The sequence below is a fragment of the Megalobrama amblycephala genome, linkage group LG10 (genome assembly GCF_018812025.1).
Source record: "Megalobrama amblycephala isolate DHTTF-2021 linkage group LG10, ASM1881202v1, whole genome shotgun sequence".
In the NCBI taxonomy this organism is placed as follows: Eukaryota; Metazoa; Chordata; class Actinopteri; order Cypriniformes; family Xenocyprididae; genus Megalobrama; species Megalobrama amblycephala.
This window is the reverse complement of record NC_063053.1, coordinates 35,697,958-35,721,973: the sequence shown is the minus strand read 5'-3', so window position 1 is coordinate 35,721,973 and position 24,016 is coordinate 35,697,958. Positions and strand designations below refer to the sequence as shown.

Here is a 24,016-nt window from a genome sequence, read left to right as displayed (position 1 = left end):
AAATATGCTAGCAACACTTAGTTGAGTGCTAAAGCATGCTATTATCATCATAAAATAGGAAGTTGTTGCCTACACAAGCACACAATGTCCAATCTGCCTCAAACTTCACATGTTTGATAAGTGTCCTGGCCTGAAGATATCTACATGCCAAAATGATCATAATAATCATAGCACCACCAGCTGGTAGCAGTAAGTGTGGCAAATACAAACAACTTACATTGTCCTCCTATATTTATATATTTAAATGCATTTTGCCCACCGTGCGCTGTTTTCCTAAAGCAACCAGGTGGCGGTGGCATGGGTGTGAGGGCCCTTTCATTGCTGCTTGCAGCTTTAATAAAAGTTATATTTTTAGTTAGTAAATTAAAGATATAACAAATACAACATTTACTTACAATTCAAATAATATATTATTACATCTTTGCATTACAGTATCATTTCTTGAAGAGATCAGATGTCATAGTATAACCTGGATCTTCAATGCTACAAATACAATCGCAGCTAATCAAACAACTTAATAAATACAAAATTTCACACACAATTATACATATATTAAATGTAGCGTTATTTGTATTTTAAATATTTTTTGTCCATACAAACAAATGTGTGTGTCACTTACGGTATCATATACTAAATGAGCCAGTCTTTGTAAAACTGCACCTCTCACAAAAACATTGTGTCTCAAAAGACACATCGTGATTTTATTTCTCATATCTTTTGTTTTGGTGCGAGGAACAGTCTAGATATGTGAGAAAATCCCTTTAGGCATCCTAGTTCTGATAGAATTTTCTGATGAAAAATTGTTCAATGAATATAAAGTTAGAGGACACACAAGTTGCAACAGATGTTTTTTTTATTAGACAGTTTGAATTGATTTGAATGGCTCAGTTCGCTTACACCAGCAAGAGACACATTATTGGATTATATGTTGAATCTGTTAAATGTTTCAGTTCTACTTTGACCATTTCTTATGTTGCAGCTGCTACCAGTCAGTTGGCGAATGGTGTTTGGCGAGTATTAATTTTGGACGCTACTACTAGATGTTGTTCCCGGAATGACTGTGTGAAGACCTGGTGCATTTTCCAATCTGTGGAGTTATGCTTCATTTACTCCAGGCTTGATGAAAAAAGGCTGGCTTTCACCCTGATGTATGTCTACAGTTGCCTTTTTGAGATATTTCTGGAGGAAATCAAAGAAATCATTTTAACATGGAAGAGGGCTGAAGCATCCTTCCGTGATTAAGTGTCATGATCTCTTTCATATTAGGTTAAAGGAGGGGGAAAGTTTTTTTGTTTGTTTCCCAGCCTCAACCGCAGGACCTCTGGGACGGCTCAAAGTTTGTGTGCTGACCTTCCACACTTCAGATCATGGCTGCATAAACACAAGTCAATGCTTCATGCTCAGGTCAGCCACTTCCTGAGAGAACAGGCACCCTACCAGTTCAGATATATGTGCGTCTCCACAGGAGTCAAAGCTGTGAAGAGTTTGTCAAACCCTCCCCTGTGTTTTCATGCATGTTTTGGCAGTAATGGGAGCTGTGCTAATCACTCATCAAAGTCTATTACAAAGATCTCCTAGTGACATTGAGCCTCAAAAAAACCCATGCAAACAGTAAACGGTATTGAATTTCATTATATAATGTGATGACCTAGGGAAATTGTATTGAGTTCTATGTAATTTTTAACTTTGTCTCTGATGTTTCTCATGAAATAGACAACTGAGACAATTGTATAGACATCAAAGAAGAATTTGATGAAAAAATCCAAGACTGATATGTCCTCATGGCAGAATAAAGCAAAAGACTAAAAGCCATTTTTTTTTCTTCTTAAATTTGTTATGAGAACATTTTTTTTCTAAAATTCCCATTAAGTTATGAAAATGTAATTTCTGAATGTTCTCTAAACAATCTTTTAAAAAATTATTTTTTTTTCTTGATTAAACATTAAGGGAAAATTAAATTTTATCACTTTGCAAACTTTGAGAAAGTTACTTTTGAATGTTCAAAACATTCTGAACATTCCAAAAACAAATAGTAACATTTAAACATCCAACTAAAATGTTTCAGAAAAAATCTTTCCATGAACAGTAATAAAATATAAATAATGTTTTTATGCTAATGCGTTGAGAACATTATTAAAGACCAGTAAACTTTGAACTAACATCCTATGAACATTACTGGAATAATGTTTGTTTATAACTTGCCAGAACATGGGAAAAACAGTGGCAACATCTCCAACCAGCGCAACATAAAATAAAAATGACTGAGTGCACCTTTAACATCATATGATCATAACTGAACCCTGATCATTTTCACGGATGGTATGTTCCAGTGCCTAATGATTTATTTAGATTTAGGACCACCACTTCCTCATAAATTACAGATTCCCCAAGATTTCAACTTGATTTATGATAGGAATAGATATATCATGGAAGGAACACTAGTTCTGGCTTTGACCATCAGTGAAACTGTCAGACTGACGCAAGTACGGCACAAATCTGCCTATCTGGAACTTTCTGGGCTCACAGTGATCTAACCAGAACAGGAGAACTTCACTGCAGTTCATATCAAGTTTTTTTTTTTTTCTCAAAACCCGATAAATAACCAGACCAAACCTATCTGAGCTACTATCTGAGGGAGTTCATTTTTTCACCCTCAATAAGTCTCTGAGAAAAGCCATACAAAGAGACTATAACGTCTTTATCATGAACAAAGGCTGGGGTGATTCTGAGCTGACAGGGTTAGCGAAATTCATTTCTGGCTCAGCTGGTGGCGGAGACGACTGGCAAACCCTAATGAAAAACTATGATAAAATCTTTCATTTCCACCAAGTTGTGCTAGGGGGTCAGTGGAGGAGGACAAATGACAGGACATTATTATTTGCTCTCGGGGTGTCTGTGATATGTCAGTTCAATGCTGATTCACCTTCTGGAATTTGAGCCTGTTTCTGTCTCCTCTCATTGTTGTCAGAGTTACTTAACTTAATGTTACAACGGCTAAAGCGGCCTACACAATTGTACCCCTGTTGGAATATTGAACAAGTTGAAATTTCCATTAGCAATTACTGTTAATTGTTTGTAAAATAAATACATAAAGGTTTGGCAAATGAGGGCTTAAAGACCAGTGAGAGAAGATTGTAGATTCCCAGACAAAGATTATCCTAGTCAATTAGCCTGAAATCTCTATAATACTGTACAAAAATCATTTTATCAAGCTACTTTTTCCAACAAGTTTTATTATTAACCTGTGTGCTCATTAAAATGTGGCGTTAAAACAGTGATGTAGCATTTTAATATTTTACATTAGAAGTAAATATACAAAAATGTATACAATATGCAAAAAACAAAAAACAAAAAAAACAATTAGGCATGGTGTTATTATTATTATTATCATTATCATTATCATTATCATTATCATTATCATTATCATTATAATGTTTAAAATACTTGCTGCTGTCGGCGCCAATACCCTAGTGGTTAGTGCGCCGACACATGGCGCAAATGCGTTCACGGCGACCCGAGTTTGATTCCTGTCTCAAGGTCCTTTGCCGATCCTGCCCCCCTCTCTCTGCCCAATGCTTTCCTGTCTGCTCTCTACTGTCCTATCTGAATAAAGGCACAAAAAGAACATTTGATCAAACGTGCTGCGTAACACCAGAATGAACCTCATTGGTTCTTGCAGAAGCTCAAACATGCTGCGTAACACCAGAATGAACCTCATTGGTTCTTGCAGAAGCTCAAACGTGCTGCGTAACATGAGAATGAACCTCATTGGTTCTTGCTGAAGCTCAAATGTGCTGCATAAAACAAGAATGAACCTCATTGGTTCTTGCAGAAGCTCAAACGTGATGCGTAACATGAGAATGAACCTCATTGGTTCTTGCTGAAGCTCAAATGTGCTGCGTAACACCAGATTGAACCTCATTGGTTCTTGCGGAACCTAAAACGTGCTGCTTAACACGAGAATGAACCTCATTGGTTCTTGCAGAAGCTCAAACATGCTGCGTAACACGAGAATGAACCTCATTGGTTCTTGCTGAAGCTCAAATGTGCTGCGTAACACCAGAATGAACCTCATTGGTTCTTGCGGAACCTAAAACGTGCTGCTTAACACGAGAATGAACCTCATTGGTTCTTGCAGAAGCTCAAACATGCTGCGTAACACGAGAATGAACCTCATTGGTTCTTGCTGAAGCTCAAACGTGCTGCATAAAACAAGAATGAACCTCATTGGTTCCTGCTGAAGCTCAAACGTGCTGCGTAACACGAGAATGAACCTCATTGGTTCTTGCTGAAGCTCAAACGTACTGCGTAACACGAGAATGAACCTCATTGGTTCTTGCTGAAGCTCAAATGTGCTGCATAAAACAAGAATGAACCTCATTGGTTCCTGCTGAAGCTCAAACGTGCTGCGTAACACGAGAATGAACCTCATTGGTTCTTGCTGAAGCTCAAATGTGCTGCGTAACACAAGAATGAACCTCATTGGTTCTTGCTGAAGCTCAAACGTGCTGCATAAAACAAGAATGAACCTCATTGGTTCCTGCTGAAGCTCAAACATGCTGCGTAACACCAGAATGAACCTCATTGGTTCTTGCTGAAGCTCAAACGTACTGCGTAACACGAGAATGAACCTCATTGGTTCTTGCTGAAGCTCAAATGTGCTGCATAAAACAAGAATGAACCTCATTGGTTCCTGCTGAAGCTCAAACGTGCTGCGTAACACGAGAATGAACCTCATTGGTTCTTGCTGAAGCTCAAATGTGCTGCGTAACACCTGAAGGAACCTCATTGGTTCTTGCTGAAGCTCAAATGTGCTGCGTAACACAAGAATGAACCTCATTGGTTCTTGCTGAAGCTCAAATGTGCTGCATAAAACAAGAATGAACCTCACTGGTTCTTCCAGAAACTCAAACGTGCTGCGTAACTTTACAGATGAGTTTTAGGAACTTTATTGTACTTCACACAAAATATGAAGCGTACGTTTTCAGTCTAGAAAATCACTGTAAGAGCTTAATAAAACACTGCAAGTGTGCATTAAAATATTATCCATAAACTCTCTCTTTTCTTTGCATCATCATCACCAACATTCATCGAAGAACACAGAAACACTCATTACAACTAACAGTAAACAAATATATAAAGACCTTATGCCTTTCGGGTGGTGCTTAATAAACTTTATACCTGTAAATAAACTCAGATGAACTGTAATAAAGTGCCCTCACCTTCATTACTGCCATATCTAGGATCACTCTGGAGGCTGTAAGCTGGATTACGAACAGTTTTTACTTGTATATCCTTCAATAGCACATTTTTAGCACAGTCTCTGTTTTGTAGTGTCTCTTTGTATTGATATTCGTTCACAAAGCAGTCCGGTGTGAAATGATTTGCACAGACATACACGAATTTCTACAAAACTGAGGGAGAATTTTCTGGAAAACTAAGTTAATCCACCTCGTTTTCAGCAGCTCAGATTTAGGGAGTAAATGAAGAGAGCTATGTGGATTAATCCATCCAGCTACAGAACACCTAAAACGCTTGGGAGACATTCTCGTCAGTGCAGCAATGGCGGACTGTGTAAACTCACTGTGAACGCGCTCAGGGCGGTTCTATGTTCAAACTTAAGTGTCAGTCAACACTGTGGGCGGGGCCTGTGGCTTTTGTGACGTCACACTGCCAGGGATCCGGAAACGGCTTGTTCTGAGACACTGCTTATGATTTATGTGGATTAAAAAAAAGGAGTGGGTGGATTTTTATCACTATAGGGTGGTTGTGTTCACACACTGCCAACACACATTTATGTCCAAACACCATGCAAAAGTGAATTTTGCATAATAGGTCCCCTTTAAAGTAGATGACAAGCTACATCCATAACTGCATGTAACATTAGGTAAAAAGTTTACTTTAAATAAAAAAATTTAAAAAGAACGTTAGTTTGAATTCCGTTATACAAACTCTATTCCTCCTCTACTACAAATCGTTAAAAACAGACAGAGAGTTAAAGATGATGAAGTTAATCAAGCGTGTGTTTCAGAATATTTCAGTGCAATGTGAACTTTCCACATTGTTTTCAGTTGGTGGGGTATCTTCGCTTATTTTCATGTCTTTTGAAAACGGACCCCCTGTCAGGTCACACAATTCACAGAAAAAAAAAGTCAATGAAATTTATGGCCATTTCTGTGGTGCATCGACCGCAGTTAGGGTTACACCGTTACAGCTGGAAAGAGACGGATAAACAGACAGACAGGGCTAAAAAGGGGTGGGAGCCGAGGATGGAATATACTAGAGCATGGGGTTTTCCTTTTCCCCAGTCTCCCTCTGTTTAGTAGCGAGTGATGAAAGGATAATTTTCCCCTTGCCCTTTAAGCGCAGCATTGTCACAGAGTTCAACGGCCCTAGCGACAGATGAGTTTGAGCCCCCGAGGGCCCCGCTATAGCCTCCATCTCGTGGGCTTTGTCAAGGGCCAAGCCACTGTCATATGAAACAGACATCTAATAGGTAAGCCTTTGTGTCCAGCCCTTCACATCTGCTGACCCGCCCAGCCCCCAAAGAGCACTGGCGTTCTGCGAGGGAAGAAAAACTGAGAAAGAGTTCACAAAGGGCCCTGGAGAGCTGATAAAGCCATGCCAGTGTTATTTCTGAATTGCGACCGCGCTCTGTGGTTTAAGCTTCGTGAAAATTAAACCACAGGAAGGCATTGTTTCGTAAAAGCGTATAGTCGACACATTCAAATACGCCTGGCAGTGTTGTGTAAGCATATTTTGGGTGGTATCTGTTGTTGTTGTTCTGTGCTTTTTAGGTGAAAGTACAAAAAAATAGTGTTTAATCGCTAATACTCCAGGGGGGTTTGGAGGGTGTTTCAGTAGCTTTTGTTGTGCTCCCTGGAGCGCTGTGTGTGTATGTGAGGTGAGGTGAGGTGGTGAGAGACTGTGAACTTGTGGTTCATGTTTCTTTATTACTTCCCAACTAACAGGGAACATTATCAGAACTGTGGCTGACATTCTGGCAAGGTTCTCTCAAAGTTATGAACAAACGTTCTTCCAGTAATATTAATAGAATGTTTAGTCAGAGTTATCTTTAATAATGTTATCAAAATGTTAGCACTTATTTATACTTTCTTCATAGAAATATTTTTTTTTTCCCCAGACACATTAGTTTTATTTGTTTCAAAATGTTCAGAGAACATTCAAAAGTAACGTTTCCAAGCTGTTTGCCAAATTGTAAAATGGAATGTTCGAATAACCAATAAAACAAAAACAAAAAATTTAAAATATTTTATAAAACAGATAGCTCCGGCCCTCGATTCTGATTGGTTGAGCAGCGTTCGAAGCCGTTGTAAAATACCCGAAAACATACAGCTTACCACATTACATAAGTATCGCTGCGCCACTGAGTGTGTATGTTTCTGCGTCTGTCTTAGCAACCACTCTTAGCAACGTAAACTTATGTTTGTTCTCAATTGATTTTGTTCATTGAAGCTTACTGCATTATGTAGAAGAGTAGTGTGAGAGAGATATCGAGTGACCGAGTGTAATTACCTGCATTCAGATATAGCATTTTCCTTCATGTCAGTCCTATGTCCATAAACATTGGTTTGAATATCCGCTGCGATCTTGCCCATTTAACACTTAATTGGTTTTCCTGTGCCATGCTGACACTGACAGCGCTAGTCAAAGCATTTGTCATTTGCGTCTTGTTTCGTGTTCACAACAAGTTTCAATATAAAAGTCTTTGCAACTTGCTCATAAAGACAATATTTGCTGCCATCTAATGGCGTAATAATGTAACTTCTGTTGCTATTCATTCATTTTGCAGTATAGCTAGTAAGCCAACAGTTTTCGTTTATGTAATTTTGGCTTAGCCTATAGTTTTGAGGGACATTTTGTAGGCTATTTAATTTAGCCTATTTTTCTCTTTGATATTTAGCCTATTATTCTTTGTGACATTTTTTAGGGTGTTGACAGCATCATAGACAAATAACAAATACAAATCTTGTATATGCAACACTTTATCTTTGTTATCACTCTCTTTCTTTAGGGGAAGTTTAAACGCGAGATTCTGGAAGCGATCTTTAGCAGGACCAGTCGGGTCGGGTCGGGAAGAAAATCACTATATGCGGATAGCGGGTGAACACAGAGTGAATTTTAGGTGGGAGCGGGTGCGTGCGGAATATAACCATTGCGGGAGCGGGACGAAAAAAACAGTCCAGCGCAGACCTCTATCACAGACTTTTTTTCCAGCGGAAGGAAGGCTTTTAATGATTTTACTTTAGGAAAGTTGTATTGATACATATTTTTTGTCTTTAATTTGTATTGTGTGGTAACTGTTTTATAAAAGCAACAAGTGAATTTATAACAGCTAAGGGGCGTTGTTAGGCACGACACGGAGTACCTAAAATCCCCCTTAGCTGTTATAAATTCACTGTAAACCATGGCTTCTTGGGGCTTATTGCTTTATTAAAAACTGGATGTTTTGAACACGTTCAGAGAACATTCAGAAATAACATTTTTATAATTTAAGGGGAACATTAGAACTTTGTTAGCTGGGAAGATCCAAATGCATGCCTTGACATTTCTTTTGTATTTGAGGCAGAATTTATACTCTCTGTCATAAAGAGTTAAACAGTTGTGATTACGCAAGTACACAAAGTCAGATGTGAATGTTTTACCAATGCACTGCCATTCACATACTTCTTTTGTGATCCTTACATTTTTGTGGTACTGACAAATTCAGAACTCAGGGGGCAACAGAGTTACCTTCAAATGCCTGTGCTATTAAACTGTATGTTTTATTAGGTAAGAAGTCGTAGCGCCTTGTGGCAACATTTATATTGCAATGTGTAGTTGTTGTTGCATTATAAAGTGTAGTCTTCACTGTAGTCAAGCTGACCATAGAAGAAAACAATTCATGCTCTTTTCTTCTATATTGCCCATGGCATGTTGAGAATGTGATGTTTGATTGTGTTGCATTATGAATTGTGTTCAAAAATGCAACAATGGGTGAGCAGGATAGCAGGATATGTATGCATTCAAAGTCTGAAAGGACCTGATGCAGTTATCTCTGCACATATGCTGTTTTATTGTGATAGGTGACTCTATAGATGACTTTTTTTTTTTTTACAATATCCCCTTCTCCCAAAACCCTTGTGCATGTATGAACAAGATACCTCATGACTCTGGCCACAGTAATGGCCCTCACCTGCAGAGCAATGAGAATGTTGGGCAGCGCTTGACCGTAAGTGTCATGGCAGTGCACCGCCAGTGCGCTGACGGGCACCTCTGTCAACACATCGCTCAGCATCTTGGCCATGGAACCCGCAGTGCCTACGCCAATGGTGTCCCCCAGGGATACCTCATAACAGCCCAGCTCAAACAACCGCTTTGCCACCTGGGCCGGAACAGAGGAAAGCCATGAAAAAACACTATCCCCTCTGGAAATATAAACAAGATGAAGGCGTGCACACAGAGAGCTCATTCTGAGCGTTAGAAAAGCACTGCCGGGTTTCAGCGTCATGCAGGTTTTTAGCAAACATCGTAATAAGGGCCTTGTGGGACTATGAAAATTGTGGGAAGAAGAAATATGCAGAGAACTCAACACCCAGTGAGATTTATCGCATACTGGAAGGCCCATTTAATTTAGCTTCGGGCTGTTATACATTCGGACTGAACGATGCTATGTCAATACCTTTGTGACTTGTGACGGTTTTACTTGTCCTTCATACGGACAGCCGAGAGCACAGGAAACATACCTGGAAAGAAGAGAAAGAATAGTGAGAGGTGAGGTTGTAGGATGTATAGCTTTGTGCTTTGACAGTACCAACAGTCATGCAACATTGGTGAAATAACGCCAAGTGCTGTTTAACTCTGCAACCACAAGTTGAGCAGTCCACAGCGGCCAGAACTGCTCTTACAGCGGATTACATCTATCACGGAATACAACAAAATGTTCAGCAGCAGGCTAAACATATGGTTGGTGTCAAACGGTTGTGACAAATAGTACCAATAGTGTTGACAGTGGCAATGAGAAATGGTGCTAGAGAGCAACATACAAGCTATATGTGCTTTCCATATGTGAAGGAAACATGTTCTGTTAGAAGCAGTGAACAAACACGTGAAAAGTTGAAAATGTTTCTCTTGGGCTTGTGGTCGTCAGACGATACTTCTGTGTGCTACCAGAATTTCCGCAGAGTCTCTTCTTGAACATTAGGCGTTGAGTCACATTTGCCAGAATGAGTTCGTCAGACTGAAGTGACTGCTCTCTGTCATTTTTGTTTTTAACTCCATAAAAAGCAAAGACTAAAAAATCTGGACACATCTGGACTTGTACTTGTAACTGATACAAAGCACCACACTGCATGCACATCTGGAACTTGAATTATTTACTCATTAATTCTGGAATAATTTCATGCTGCTCTGGTGCCCCATCTCAAAACCTCAAAGGAGAACAGTCCAAAAATATAAGTACAACAATAAAAGAAACCGCTGACCTTTTGGTTAAACCAAAGATCAGTCTTGGAACTTGCTTATATAACCAGTGGCTCCTGAAAACGTCAGTACTGCAGTCTAAGGGCCGGTTCACACAGAACGCGTTTTTGCTGTTAAAAATGCAAGACGCAGGTCAGTGGAATGGAAAAAAGTGAAAGGTCTGACGCTGCAAAAGACGCGAGATGCGAGTGCAACGGTTAAATATGTCCGTCTCTCATGTGTTTACATTTAAAAAAAACAATGGAAAAGTAGCGCAGCGGAATAAAAAAATGCATTCTGTGTGAACGGCCCCTAAATTATCTTACACAGTGGTATTATGTTGGCAGCTCAGGCATATCCTTTTTCATTATTATTATTATTATTATTATTATTATTATTCCATTTCTTCTTCTTCCCCTCTGGTTGTCTATGGCAGCCCATAGAACCGCTTGCGGGGAGGTTATGAAATTTGGCACACTGAGAGAGGAAAGTTCCAACATTAACCACAGCAAAATTGGAGTCTCTATCTCAATCCCTCTAGCGTTCACTCACTTTTATGCTAATAACTTTTGAACCGTAAGGGCTAGAAACGAAATTCTCTGATTCCTTAGTTCGTGACAATTCGACTGCAATAAATATTATTAAAATAAATATTGTGGGAAAAAACTACTTTTTCGAGCTTGTCCTATATGGTTTATCCGATTTTCATCAAAATTGGCTCACATCTTCTTTAGACCATGCTGGCAAAAAGTTATTAAAAGTTTTTTGATAACTCCAACCTTTCTCAAAAATTTTTTGAAGGAATTTTATGTAGAGCTTGCACAAATAGATGTATCTGCACAACGCTTTATTGCATTTGGACCAAACTTGGAACATGTCCTCACAAGCATGATCTGAGTGCAGCATTTCAGCATAGTGCCACCTAGTGGTCTGGAGATATGAAAAATTGCTATTTTTGCTTATAACTTCTGCCCAAAAATCATAAAAGTTAATCTAATGATATCTAATTCCAATGATTTCCAGTATTCCTGTGTTAGCCAATTTGGGCATTAGCCATTTTGAATTTTGAAGAAAAATGCTGTATTTTACAAACGCATGAACATATTACATAACTTGGTATGGGTCATCGGCACAATGCCCTGAAAGAGTCTGAGAAGTTGCAGTTGGTCTGACGCTCCCAGCCATGGTTGCATCACTTATTGTACCTTCTTTGTGATTGTCCCCTTAATTGCCCTATATATATATATATATATATATATATATATATATATATATATATATATATATAATCTGTATTTTAGCTTAATTTATGAAGCATTCAGTACAGGTGACCCTACGGAGTACAATAGTGGTAGTTAATATACAGAATCTGCTCTGAAAGAAATCTGCAGATAACTTTATTTCTACAAAAACTGAATGTCTGCAATGTACTTTGTGGGTTCTGGATACTTTGACACTCCACATCCCACCCCCCTTTTGTTTCACAACTTCGCCTGCCCATCCAGTCTTAATAGTTAATGGTAAATGGATTTGGCTTGCTGTCCTCGAAAGAGGCTCGAACCCAAGGCTCGGTTCGAGCTCCAAGCTCAATCCCCAGTAACGGTACTACACAGAGGGAGAATGAGAGAAATACAGGAGGAGATGGGGACGTGGAGGGATCCACGTCGCTGGAATGATTGCTGCTTATATTGCCTAATTGAAAGGACTGAATGATTTGGCTTCTCCCGAAACTATGTTTGGAACTTAATTTAAACACATTCCAGTCAACCTGGAACATTACCTTATGAATGCTGACCTGATTTCCTTTCAATATTAGTGTCAAAGCACATAATGAGCACTGGCCTAAATACTTAGAAGGAAGCTGGTGTCCATGAAACACACCCTCGCACTGGTATGCCTTCCTGTTTGGCTGCAGAGATGACCTGCTCAAACCTCTGCAAACTCTCCTCTATGGAGCAGTTGATGTTCTTCCTGCTAAAAGTCTCTGAGGCGGAACCAAACACTGCCACTTCAGTAGCTCCTGCTGCAACCTTTAACAGGAAACATTTAATCAAGTTTGTGCTTATAGATGTTGGCTTGTGAGTACAACTTGCTTGATTAGCAAGGAAAGCAATTAACAGAAATGGGCTAAACATTTACAAATACATGGTATGATATGCAAAGGTTGCTCACTTGTGTAAGGTAAAGGGGCAGTGGATGCGTAGGCAGAGCGCATGCATAAATAAAGTGGTTTATTATACACGAAAAACATCATTGACCTGGCATGGACGGTAAATTGGAAATGTCACTTGTAAATAAATGTAAATGATGCAAATATTTACTTACAGCTGCCTGGAAGCCCTGAATATTGGGAGTCAGGACAGGGTATCTTACTTCAGGAGACCTTTTAATCCCTTTCAACACTGCACTGTGGTCTGCCATCTGAAAAACAAACCAACAAGAATTTATACTCAAACTTTATCCCACAAATGTAGTTTTTGAACATTAATACCAAACCCAGTGCTTTTGTGCAGATAGAAAAGCCAAAGGGTATATGTCAACACGCTCCTGAAGATTACAGTTGCCCCTTATTACCTGAGCTACCCACTTTGAAGACACAAAGCTAGTGGCTTCGATCGCAGGCAGCCCGGTCTGAGAGAGCATGTCAATCAGCTGGATTTTGACTTCTGTCGGCACTATTTCCTGCAGAAACACAATGACGCAAAAGCTTTAGGTTTCTATGAACGCATCCAGAGAGAGTGCACATCTGTGAGCCACAACAGCACCATGCTATTGAGATGAATAATTTATTTGCCACTATTCACTGAATGAATAGTTTTCCTGTGAATATATACAATAAGACAGTACCTACTAAATTCAAACCAGGCTCAATGGAAAAACATGCCTGTCGCAACATTTCTACAAAATTATATTTCATAGCTTCTTGCCCATTCACAACACTTTCAAAGTGAAATGTCCAGCGAGTGATGACATGAGCATGTTTATAAGTGCACATACAAATATATATTTTTTATGTCAGTTGTTGTACCATTCACAGCAGTTTAGAAATGAAATGTTAATGCTTTATCGCATTTAAAAATAACAGACAACCTACATTAAACCCTGCACTAAACATAAACGATAGCAAACATGAGATTAAAACATATTTGCTGAAGCAACAATGCCAACAAAGCTCTTTTATGGTGTTTCATGAGATTCGCACCCGAGTGATCCCGAAACCTGTACCAGTGGAGCTGCCGAGCAAGTTTACCATGGTAGAAAATGTGATACAAATGTCAAAAGCTGTTTATGGTAGAAGTGTTTTGAAGTTATAAAACAGTAATGTGCAACGTGGGAACGTGCAAAAATAAGTCATTGAAAATGTAAAGGAATAAAAGTTGTTGGTGTTTTACTGTCACAAGTCTTCATTTCAGCTGAATACGGCAGTGTATTGTGTGTAAGCCTGTGATGGCTAAATCATTATGTGTCCAAATAAAACATGTAATTGATGAACTGTCATGTTTCCTGTATGTTTTGTGCTCACCAATGTCTTCATTGAAAAATGTGAAGCATATGTGGTTTTCTGGATATCACAACCACTCAATATATTTATGCCTTTAGGTTTGTTATGTTGCAATTTTTTATTTAATTTCAAAAGAGAATGCTAATGATACACATATTAAACCACATGCTTCAAGCCGTTTAGAATTGTGAAATCTCTACCTTCTCATTTTGAAGCCCATCTCTTGGTCCGACCTCCACAATTTTGACATGAAGTGGAAGCTTAGGCAGTTCAGAACACTGTAAATTGAAAAACAATGAGGAAGGAAGGAGCATATAACAATTTCACAGAGCTGTACGGAAAATCTGAGAGGTGGATTGACACATCCTCTGTGCAGCGCTTCCTGTCAAATGGTGCGTACAACTTCATGTTTTGAATCTGGTCTTCAAATCCTTGCCAGGTCATTTATGACATAATGTGCATTGGAAACAAGCATTTCCTCTCTTACAATTGTAAAACCAAAGCTTAACCTTTGAATTCGGGGAGTAGCATTTCCAAGGGCCAATGCAGCGTTTATAGAAGATTTGAATGGCTGTAAAATCTCAGCCTCTTGATACTAAAAAACGCTGGCTTTGAGGAACCGCACATAACCTGCATACGTTTCTTTAGAGCTGAGTTTGATTTAAATGTGCTGTCATGGAGGGAGGAAATGGATGTGTGAAAGGAACGATAACAAACTTCTTTTTAAGAAGTTTCTGACAGTGTGCACTGGGTAGACAAAGGAGAACCGGTGCGGTTTGTCCCGTTATCACCCCAGGCCTGCAGTTAGGACGGCCTATTAAATTCACTTATAAATCAAACTCGCTCTCTTTTAACTCACCGCTCAAGCCAGAAATACAGGCTCCGCTAGAAATGGATCAAGCATTTCATTCTTATCAGTGAAATAAATTAGACCAAGACACTTTAGCTGTCTTTGTATGTTTAAAACATTTCTGTTCTGCAATTTCAAGTGGAACTTTTAAGCCTAAACTGGGAGAGAAGCTTAATTTAAGAAAAAAATAAATAAATAAATAAATAAATAAAATCTGAAAAAAGTGAAATGACCATGTCATTTTTATATTGGTCTAATCAAAAATCATGGTTTCTGGTTTAAACCTGTTTTGTTCAGTTTTTATAAAAGTATATAACACTCCTTATATGGGCCATTCTACAGAATTGTTTCTAATAGTCAGAGTTGGAAATGTCTTTTTCAACAAATTTTGTATGTATGAAAATTGTATAATATCCAAGGTACACATTTCTAGAAATCGTGCAGTTAATTCTCGTTTTGTATTTTCAGAAAGTTTTGGAAAATTTTTCCTTTCCTCAAATTTGTCACTATCAAAACACAATGATGAATAATTTAATAAGAAGGGTTATATTGATTTTGTTTACATCTACCTTGTACATTTATTTTACAAAACGTTTTCACAGGTAAATCAATAACAATTGCAATTGCAACAATATTTCAAGTGTACATTATTTTATTTTTTTATTTTTTTTTAAAATCCAATCTTTCTTTGTAAAAGGCATAAAGTTTATCATATTGATTTCAAAGTAAAGGATTCATTAGTTTGAATAAACATTGAACCAAACACTATAATAACATCTTAGTTGATCATTCAATATACTTGATTTTTGACAAAACATCCCATGTTTCGGTCGTGACAGTAATGTGTTGGTAGTGACCACAAAACATTACAGGATTTTAACTCTCATACTAAAACACTTACTAAAACATATTAAAATACTAATGATTTGCATAACTGTACTAAAATTTTGTTTATTTCCCTAAATAAATGTGTAACGGGTCGGCAGACTCTGGGAGATCCATTTGCAGCTTTATTAAATGTTCGTGGTCGTACAGGCAGGGGTCAGATATCAGCAAGAGCAGTGTCAGAGGCAAGACGTAATCAGTGTCAAAACCGGGCAAATAATCAGGGTAGGCGGCAGACAGTAATCGTAGGTATAAGGCAGTCCAAGGTCATGCGCGGGAAACAATACACAGAAATAAACGCTCAGAAATGTTAGCCGGGCAAAACAAGACTTTGCGAAGCATTGTGGGGCATGAAGGCCTTTTATAGTCCGGGGAATTGGGAACAGGTGTGAGTGTAATCAGTCCAGGTACAGGTCGTGGGAAATGTAGTCCATGAACAGTTAATACTCGGGTGAGGGTGCCCTCAGGCGGTGATCGGAGGGAGCCACAGAGGCCGAGTTTGTGACAAAATGATTATATGTTCCCTTTTGTCACTACCAAAACAATGATGTCACTACCGAAATAGTCACGACTGAAAAATGTGGTGAATTTTCGGTTGTGACAATTTTAGATACTTTTTAGCTCAAAGATGCTAATCAGCACATGGTTAGATAACACAGTTCTGAACAGTTTTACACACATAAAAACTAAATTTAATGGAATAACACCCAAAAAAGTTTGCTTAATTGCAGAAAAAGGGTATTTGGTAGTGACATTCCTTAAAGTTACACAGAGATTTTCAGACATTTGAACACATTTAACTCAAAATGTTGTTACCTATCTACTATGAAAGAGAGGCTATGAAAGGGAGGGACACAGGAATATTTCCTGATCAAAAATGTAAAAGTTTGGATTAAAGCCTCAGCCAATGGACTAAAACATTTTCGGTAGTGACATGAAAATGCGGGACATTTATTTTTTACACAAAGAGTCATGATTTAAAAATAGAAATATAAAATAAATATTTTTTAACTTCATTTAAAAAAAAATAAAAAATATATATTTAAAAACAACAGTGGAAAAAAATTGCAAAAAAAAAAAATGTTCAATATAATTTTCACAAATTTAGGGGTTAGTGTTCGGGACAGCCAATTGAAAGTTCCCAGTAAATGATGATTTTATATATATTAATCTTACTGATATTTTAAATATAATTGTTGTCATGTAATGGTATGTTTAGTAAGTCGCATGACAAGGGAGAATTCCAAAACACAGTATTTAATATATCCACAGGAAGGTAACACAGGCAAATCCACACACAAACATAAACGTTATACATCCACGAGATCGGACAAAGAACTGAAAGACACAGGGAGAATATATACCAGAACAAATGAGGAGCGATTAACATGGCACAGGTGAATGACATTACTAATTAGACAAACTGGGGAAAAACTAGGTCACCAGGACTTAACCAAAAACACACAAGACAGAGGATACATGTGACAGTGTGTCCTCGTGCTGTATAAATGGAACAACTGAGGAGGGAGGACGGGGACTCTGGAGGAAGGCGAGGAGCAGAGGAAGGGAAAAACAAAAACAAGTCCAAAAAATTAGTCCGTGGGGGAGTGGAGGGCGGGAGGAGCCAGAGGACAACCAGGAGCAGAAGGGGCCTGATGATGACCCAGGCCACAGTCAGCATGATGTTCCTTGGTGGTGGCGCAGGAGGGAAAAGCTATGGTGGGGGCTTGGTCGATCGAACCAGGGGTGCTTTCTCCTGCAACGCTGCCAGCTGCAGTAGAAAACCAGACGGAGCTGAAGAGACACGGAGCCTGGGTGACAAAGAATGTCCGGAAGGCCAAGGTGGAGCTGACGGCTCATGGGACCATGACAGAGATGGGGATCCGGAAGACCACAGCAGAGCCAGTGCGACCAAGGATAACGGAGGAGCCGGAGGGAAGGCAGAGCCCAGTGGAGCCGGAGGGATGGAAGGCAGAGGTGCAACCGGCATCCAGAAATCCCGAGGTGGAACCCGGTGTGATGCCTCACTAAGACACAGCCGGTGGGATGAGGAAGCCTGGTCGAGCGGGTGGGATGACAGGCCACTCTATAGCTGAGGGTGCATTGAGCCATGGTGGAGCCGATGGGTCAAAGGGCCAAGGTGGAGTCTGGGGCTCTGTGACTGGAGGCGGAGACAGTGGATCCTCATGCCAAGGTGATGCTGGGGACTGAAAGCCCCACGGCGAATCCGCAGTACTGCATGGAGACAGCTGAGGATGAGATGAGGGGCAGACAGGAACCAGAGGAGTAGTAGCTGAAGAAATATGCTGGTTAAATAGAGGAGGTGGGAGAGGGAGGATGGGCAGGTAATCCGAAGACACAGATGGCACTAGAGTCATGTGGAGCACAGGAGATACAGGGGGTGCTGGTGATACTTGGAGCACAGGAGATACAGGGGTGAAAGACATAGGGGTGTCTGCAGAAATAGCCTCTGTAAACCAGTCTATTAAATCCTCCTCTAAATAACCTAATAGGTTCCCAGGATCCATATTATACTCACACGTAGCGGCGGGTGCGTGTGAGTATAATAAGGATAACAAACTCCCTCAGGGACATAATACTGGGCTCAGGCTCCGGGGTGAAACACGGCTCAGCAGGGCTCACTGGCACTTTCTCCGCGGCAGGCACAGGCTCCGTGTCTGTGGTGGAATCAGACTTCAGCTCCGTCTGGCTGGGTGTAAGCTGACTGGGCACTGGGTTAGGTGGAGGGGTGCTGATAGGCTCTACTGGGCAGATAGTGAATGCCGAGTTGTTGTTTATCAGCACCCACTCCACACATGAGGCGAAATCTTCACGAGGACTGCTCCTTGGAGTCACACACCATGGATTTTTTGAGTTGCACACCAACTCCAAAAAATCCATGGTGTGTGACTCCAGGGAGCGGTCCTTCTGCTCCAGGCAAAGCAGGGCAACAGCAGGTATGTCCATGGTTACTAAAATAAATAAACAAAAGAAAACGCCGCAAAATTAATTGTGTTGGTCAGATCTTCTGTCATGTAATGGTATGTTTAGTAAGTCACATGACAAGGGAGAATTCCAAAACACAGTATTTAATATATACACAGGAAGGCAATTCCACACACAAACATAAACGTTATACATCCACGAGATCGGACAAAGAACTGAAAGACACAGGGAGAATATATAATAGAACAAATGAGGAGCGATTAACATGGCACAGGTGAATGACATTACTAATTAGACAAACTGGGGAAAAACTACGTCACCAGGACTTAACCAAAAACACACAAGACAGAGGATACATGTGACAGTGTGTCCTCGTGCTGTATAAATGGAACAACTGAGGAGGGAGGGTGGGGACTGTGGAGGAAGGCGAGGAGCAGAGGAAGGGAAAAACAAAAACAAGTCCAAAAAATTAGTCCATGGCGGAGTGGAGGGTGGGAGGAGCCAGAGGACAACCAGGAGCAGAAGGGGCCTGATGATGACCCAGGCCACAGTCAGCATGATGTTCCTTGGTGGCGGCGCAGGAGGGAAAAGCCATTGTGGAGGCTTGGTCGATCAAACCAGGGGTGCTTTCTCCTGCAACGCTGCCAGCTGCGGTAGAAAACCAGACAGAGCTGAAGAGACACGGAGCCTGGGTGACACAGAATTTCCGGAAGGCCAAGGTGGAGCTGACGGCTTATGGGACCATGACAGAGATGGGGATCCGGAAGACCACAGCAGAGCCAGTGCGACCAAGGATAACGGAGGAGCCGGAGCGAAGGCAGAGCCCAGTGGAGCCGGAGGGATGGAAGGCAGAGGTGCAACCGGCATCCAGAAATCCCGAGGTGGAACCCGGTGTGATGCCTCACTAAGACACAGCCGGTGGGATGAGGAAGCCTGGTTGAGTGGGTGGGATGACAGGCCACTGTATAGCTGAGGGTGCATTGAGCCATGGTGGAGCCGATGGGTCAAAGGGCCAAGGTGGAGTCTGGGGCTCTGTGACTGGAGGCGGAGACAGTGGATCCTCATGCCAAGGTGATGCTGGGGACTGGAAGCCCCACGGCGAATCCGCAGTACTGCACGGAGACAGCTGAGGATGAGATGAGGGGCAAACAGGAACCAGAGGAGTAGTAGCTGAAGAAATATGCTGGTTAGAGGAGGTGGGAGAGGGAGGATGGGCAGGCAATCCGAAGACACAGATGGCACTAGAGTCATGTGGAGCACAGGAGATACAGGGGGTGCTGGTGATACTTGGAGCACAGGAGATACAGGGGTGAAAGACATAGGGGTGTCTGCAGAAATAGCCTCTGTAGACCAGTCTATTAAATCCTCCTCTAAATAACCTAATAGGTTCCCAGGATCCATATTATACTCACACGCAGCGGCGGGTGCGTGTGAGTATAATAAGGATAACAAACTCCCTCAGGGACATAATATTGGGCTCAGGCTCCGGGGTGAAACACGGCTCAGCAGGGCTCATTGGCACTTTCTCCGCGGCAGGCACAGGCTCCGTGTCTGTGGTGGAATCAGACTTTAGCTCCGTCTGGCTGGGTGTAAGCTGACTGGGTGCTGGGTTAGGTGGAGGGGTGCTTATAGGCTCTACTGGGCCGATAGTGAATGCCGAGTTGTTGTTTATCAGCACCCACTCCACACATGAGGCGAAGTCTTCACGAGGACTGCTCCTTGGAGTCACACACCATGGATTTTTTGAGTTGCACACCAACTCCAAAAAATCCATGGTGTGTGACTCCAGGGAGCGGTCCTTCTGCTCCAGGCAAAGCAGGGCAACAGCAGGTATGTCCATGGTTACGAAAATAAATAGACAAAAGAAAACTCCGCAAAATTAATTGTGTTGGTCAGATCTTCTGTCACGTAATGGTATGTTTAGTAAGTCACATGACAAGGGAGAATTCCAAAACACAGTATTTAATATATACACAGGAAGGTAACACAGGCAAATCCACACACAAACATAAACGCTATATATACTAGAACAAATGAGATTAACTGTGCACAGGTGAATGACATTACTAATTAGACAGACTGGAAAAACTAGGTCACCAGGACTGAACCAAAAATACACAATACAGAGGATACATTGTGGGATTCAATCGATAATAAAAGGATCTTAGTAAACATCTAAGATTTGAATATTTAAATGCTTTTTAAATGTGTTTTTTTGGTTGTGGGACAGAAGTTTGCACCAATTCTGTAGAATGGCCCATATAAAATAAAATGAAAAGAAACTATTTTGTTTAAATAGTGAAAGTGAAAATACTCATGACACCAGTGTTGATGGCAGAACACATACTGCCTAGCGTTACTGACTACACATATTATTTTTGTTTACTTGTTTATTTATTTATTATTTTGGTAACACTTTAGAATACTGTTCCATCTTTAATGAATGCAATAATGCAATATTAACATTCTAGAAACTGCTCTTAACAAAAAACTGTTTAACTAATTAGACTGTAATAGTGCTCAGATGAATATGGTAGTTCACTATTAGCTCATCAAATTTTCATACCTCCCAGAGGACTACTAAGAACAGACTCGTAATTAATGTGAATAATGCATAATGTAGAATTAATTCTAAAGTGAAGTTAATGGTAACCCATTAGTAATGACTGAAGTATTACCAAATCCTTCAGAAGGAATTACTGTTTATTTGATGTTCACTTTAGAATACTGTTCCAAATGGCCAGTAAGTAGAATGATATAGAAACACTTGAGTCAGTACTATCCAAAGCCTTATAAAAACCCAAAAATTTTGATTTAGAATTCTGTTCCAATTCATTAAAATTAAAGGATTTGGTAATACTTCAGTCATTACTAATAGGTTACCATGATCTTTACTTTAGAATTAATTATATATTATGCATTATTAACATTAATTATGAACCTGTATATAGTAGTTCTTAGTAGTCCTCTGGGAGGAATGAAAATAATAATAGTTACTGATTAGCTAACAGTGAACTACCACATTCAACTGAGACCTATTATTTACTAATTCATTCATCAGAGTTTCTTATTAGTTAATAGTAGTTACTAGAATGTCAATATTGCGTTACTCAACTGTTCATTAATGAAGGATCAGTATTCTAAAGTGTCTCCATTATTTTTTGTTAGTACATATAACAGAAAATATGATGCATATTAAAAAAACATTCTAAGAGAAGTCTTTATTTATAGTAAGCACACTAAATCAATCATTAATTAACAAATTGATTTTAGTTTTATTCTAAGTGAAAATTCTACTTTCATATTATAGCTAATTTAGCTTTTGTTTATGGTGAAATTAAGTTGTAAATAGTGTAATGTACATCCGATTAATGTAATTCTCTAAAAGCTCAACTAATCAAGTACTCAAAACTGATTTTGGATATGGACATAACTGAAACTGTAGTTCTCAGCATTCATAAGACTTAATTTAGTAAAAAATTTGAAATTAAGTATACTTACGTGTTTTTTGAGCAAGATGAGAAAAGGGGGATACTTTATAATGTTTAATGTTCAATTATGTTGATTTAGAACAATTTAATTCAAGTGCAGCTTTTTTACTATTTAAAAGTGTGGACTTGGCACATAGCATTCTAACACAGTCTGTGCTATTGCTTGTAAACAGTTTGTTGAATAGTCAGCTAATTGAATTAATGAAATTCTGCTTGGGGACCTTATCAAATCACTTTGAGATAAATAAATAATTCATTTGATGATGTTGAAGTTAAATTAACAAATTATGTTATTATAATTTAAATCATGTAAATCCAACACACTTTTTTTCACTGTATGGCCTTTATAATAGATCATTTTTTTACTTAGTATGACTGTAAATTTTAGTCTTTGGGAAATTAAATAATTTTAATTAACATTGAATCAAAATGTAAGGTTTGAACAAATCTATAAATATAACTTGAGGAAAAAAAAAAAAAAAAAAAAAAAAAAAAAAAAAAATATATATATATATATATATATATATATATATATATATATATATATATATATATATATATATATTATCCAAATCATCATTTTTTCAGTGTTTCAATCCCAGCCCAGATGAACCCTGTAAATGACTGACTTCTATATAAAGACCTGCCAGTTTGCCATAGCTGTCAAATCTCATTTACAATTGTGTTTTTAAATGCATAACTTTTCAAGTGGGAAACATGGCCATTTGGCATAAATAACGTTACTATTGTTGAAAAGCCCAATATTGTAATTAAACACAAGTACAAAGAAGATTTGAGAGCTCCGGTGGAGGTGAAAAGTGAATTACATATTAAATGTCAGTCCTAAATGATGCATATAATGTGTAAGGACAGTTGGATACTCTGTCTAACACCTCTGTGTTTCACGAGGGTGAGATTATTTTCATTGTGGGGTAGCTACTTCTTTACGCCACTGCATTGCTATATTTCCATGTATAAATCTTGCACATGCAAAAACAGACCCCCACCTTCTCTTCCCACAGGAGCCGTGGCAACCGAGGATAATCCCGCAAGAAAGTCTCATAGCTCAGGCAGTGCTTGACCGCAGTAGAAACGTTACCCATCTGGCTAGCGCGATCTGCTAGCCCAGCGTTGTTCCCGGATGACACCTGTAGTGATCAGAGCGCATACGCGCTTCTTCACACTGTTTCGCGAGCAGTAAAGAGAGCCGGAGGAGCCCGACAGCATCGCTTCAAAGGGCACGGAATGACTCAGCTGTTACCATGGTAGCAGCATCCCTGCCTGTGCGCAGTGATGTAGGGAGGGGGAGGGAAGACTGAAGGCGTTAGACAGCATTTTGTTAGCTTTAGACTGACAGCTCCATGTGAAGTACGAGACCCGCTGGGATTCTCGGCTCTACAATAAGACTAACCACAAGCTGCTTATTTTACTGCCCTTGGCTCCCCTCCCCAGCGGAAATCTACAGCTTCGGGGAAATACGCTGCCTTGATTGATCTCCTGTGACTGAGGCAGCTCATGCTTTTCAATGGCCGGCCGTGGCACTCTTGCCAATGTCAACTGTGCTCTGTTATAAAATCTCTCTGTAAAGCCGGGCCGCAATTTACTTGTGAAAGAGCCATTCTTCCTGGCCCAGGTGCTTACAATAGAGAGGTTTAAGGAAGCTCTTGTGCTGAACTCTTCCTCAATAAGAAGCTGGTGTGCCGTGAGATGGTCTGGCCTCTCTCTCATGGGGGGAAATGCAACTGGCGAAACCCGGGGCTGCATTTATTAGGTATCAGCATTTCTTGAATGGCAGAGGCTGATAAATCTTAAGGTGACTTGAAGTAAAAAGAATAACAAAACATATTTGAGGTTCCAACATTTTTTGGCCATGAATTTTTC

At 39.8% G+C, this 24,016-nt stretch overlaps 1 protein-coding gene across 2 annotated transcripts in view; it reads right to left on the bottom strand.

Annotated features, from left to right (window-relative positions):
• hmgcll1 (3-hydroxymethyl-3-methylglutaryl-CoA lyase-like 1) overlaps positions 1-23,685 on the bottom strand; it is a 40,897-nt gene extending 17,212 nt beyond the window's left edge. Inside the window, exons 1-7 of one of the 2 annotated variants that reach the window (XM_048205908.1) lie at positions 23,143-23,682; positions 14,164-14,241; positions 13,036-13,143; positions 12,787-12,882; positions 12,343-12,491; positions 9,683-9,746; positions 9,197-9,385 (exon numbers count right to left, since the gene is read on the bottom strand). In XM_048205908.1, the coding sequence (XP_048061865.1) occupies positions 9,197-9,385; positions 9,683-9,746; positions 12,343-12,491; positions 12,787-12,882; positions 13,036-13,143; positions 14,164-14,241; positions 23,143-23,238 (780 nt within the window). In that variant the 5' untranslated portion in view covers positions 23,239-23,682. Of the gene's footprint in view, positions 1-9,196; positions 9,386-9,682; positions 9,747-12,342; positions 12,492-12,786; positions 12,883-13,035; positions 13,144-14,163; positions 14,242-23,142 lie in introns of both variants that reach the window. The other variant, XM_048205909.1, reaches the window with a different exon arrangement.
• Positions 23,686-24,016: the final 331 nt, after the last annotated feature.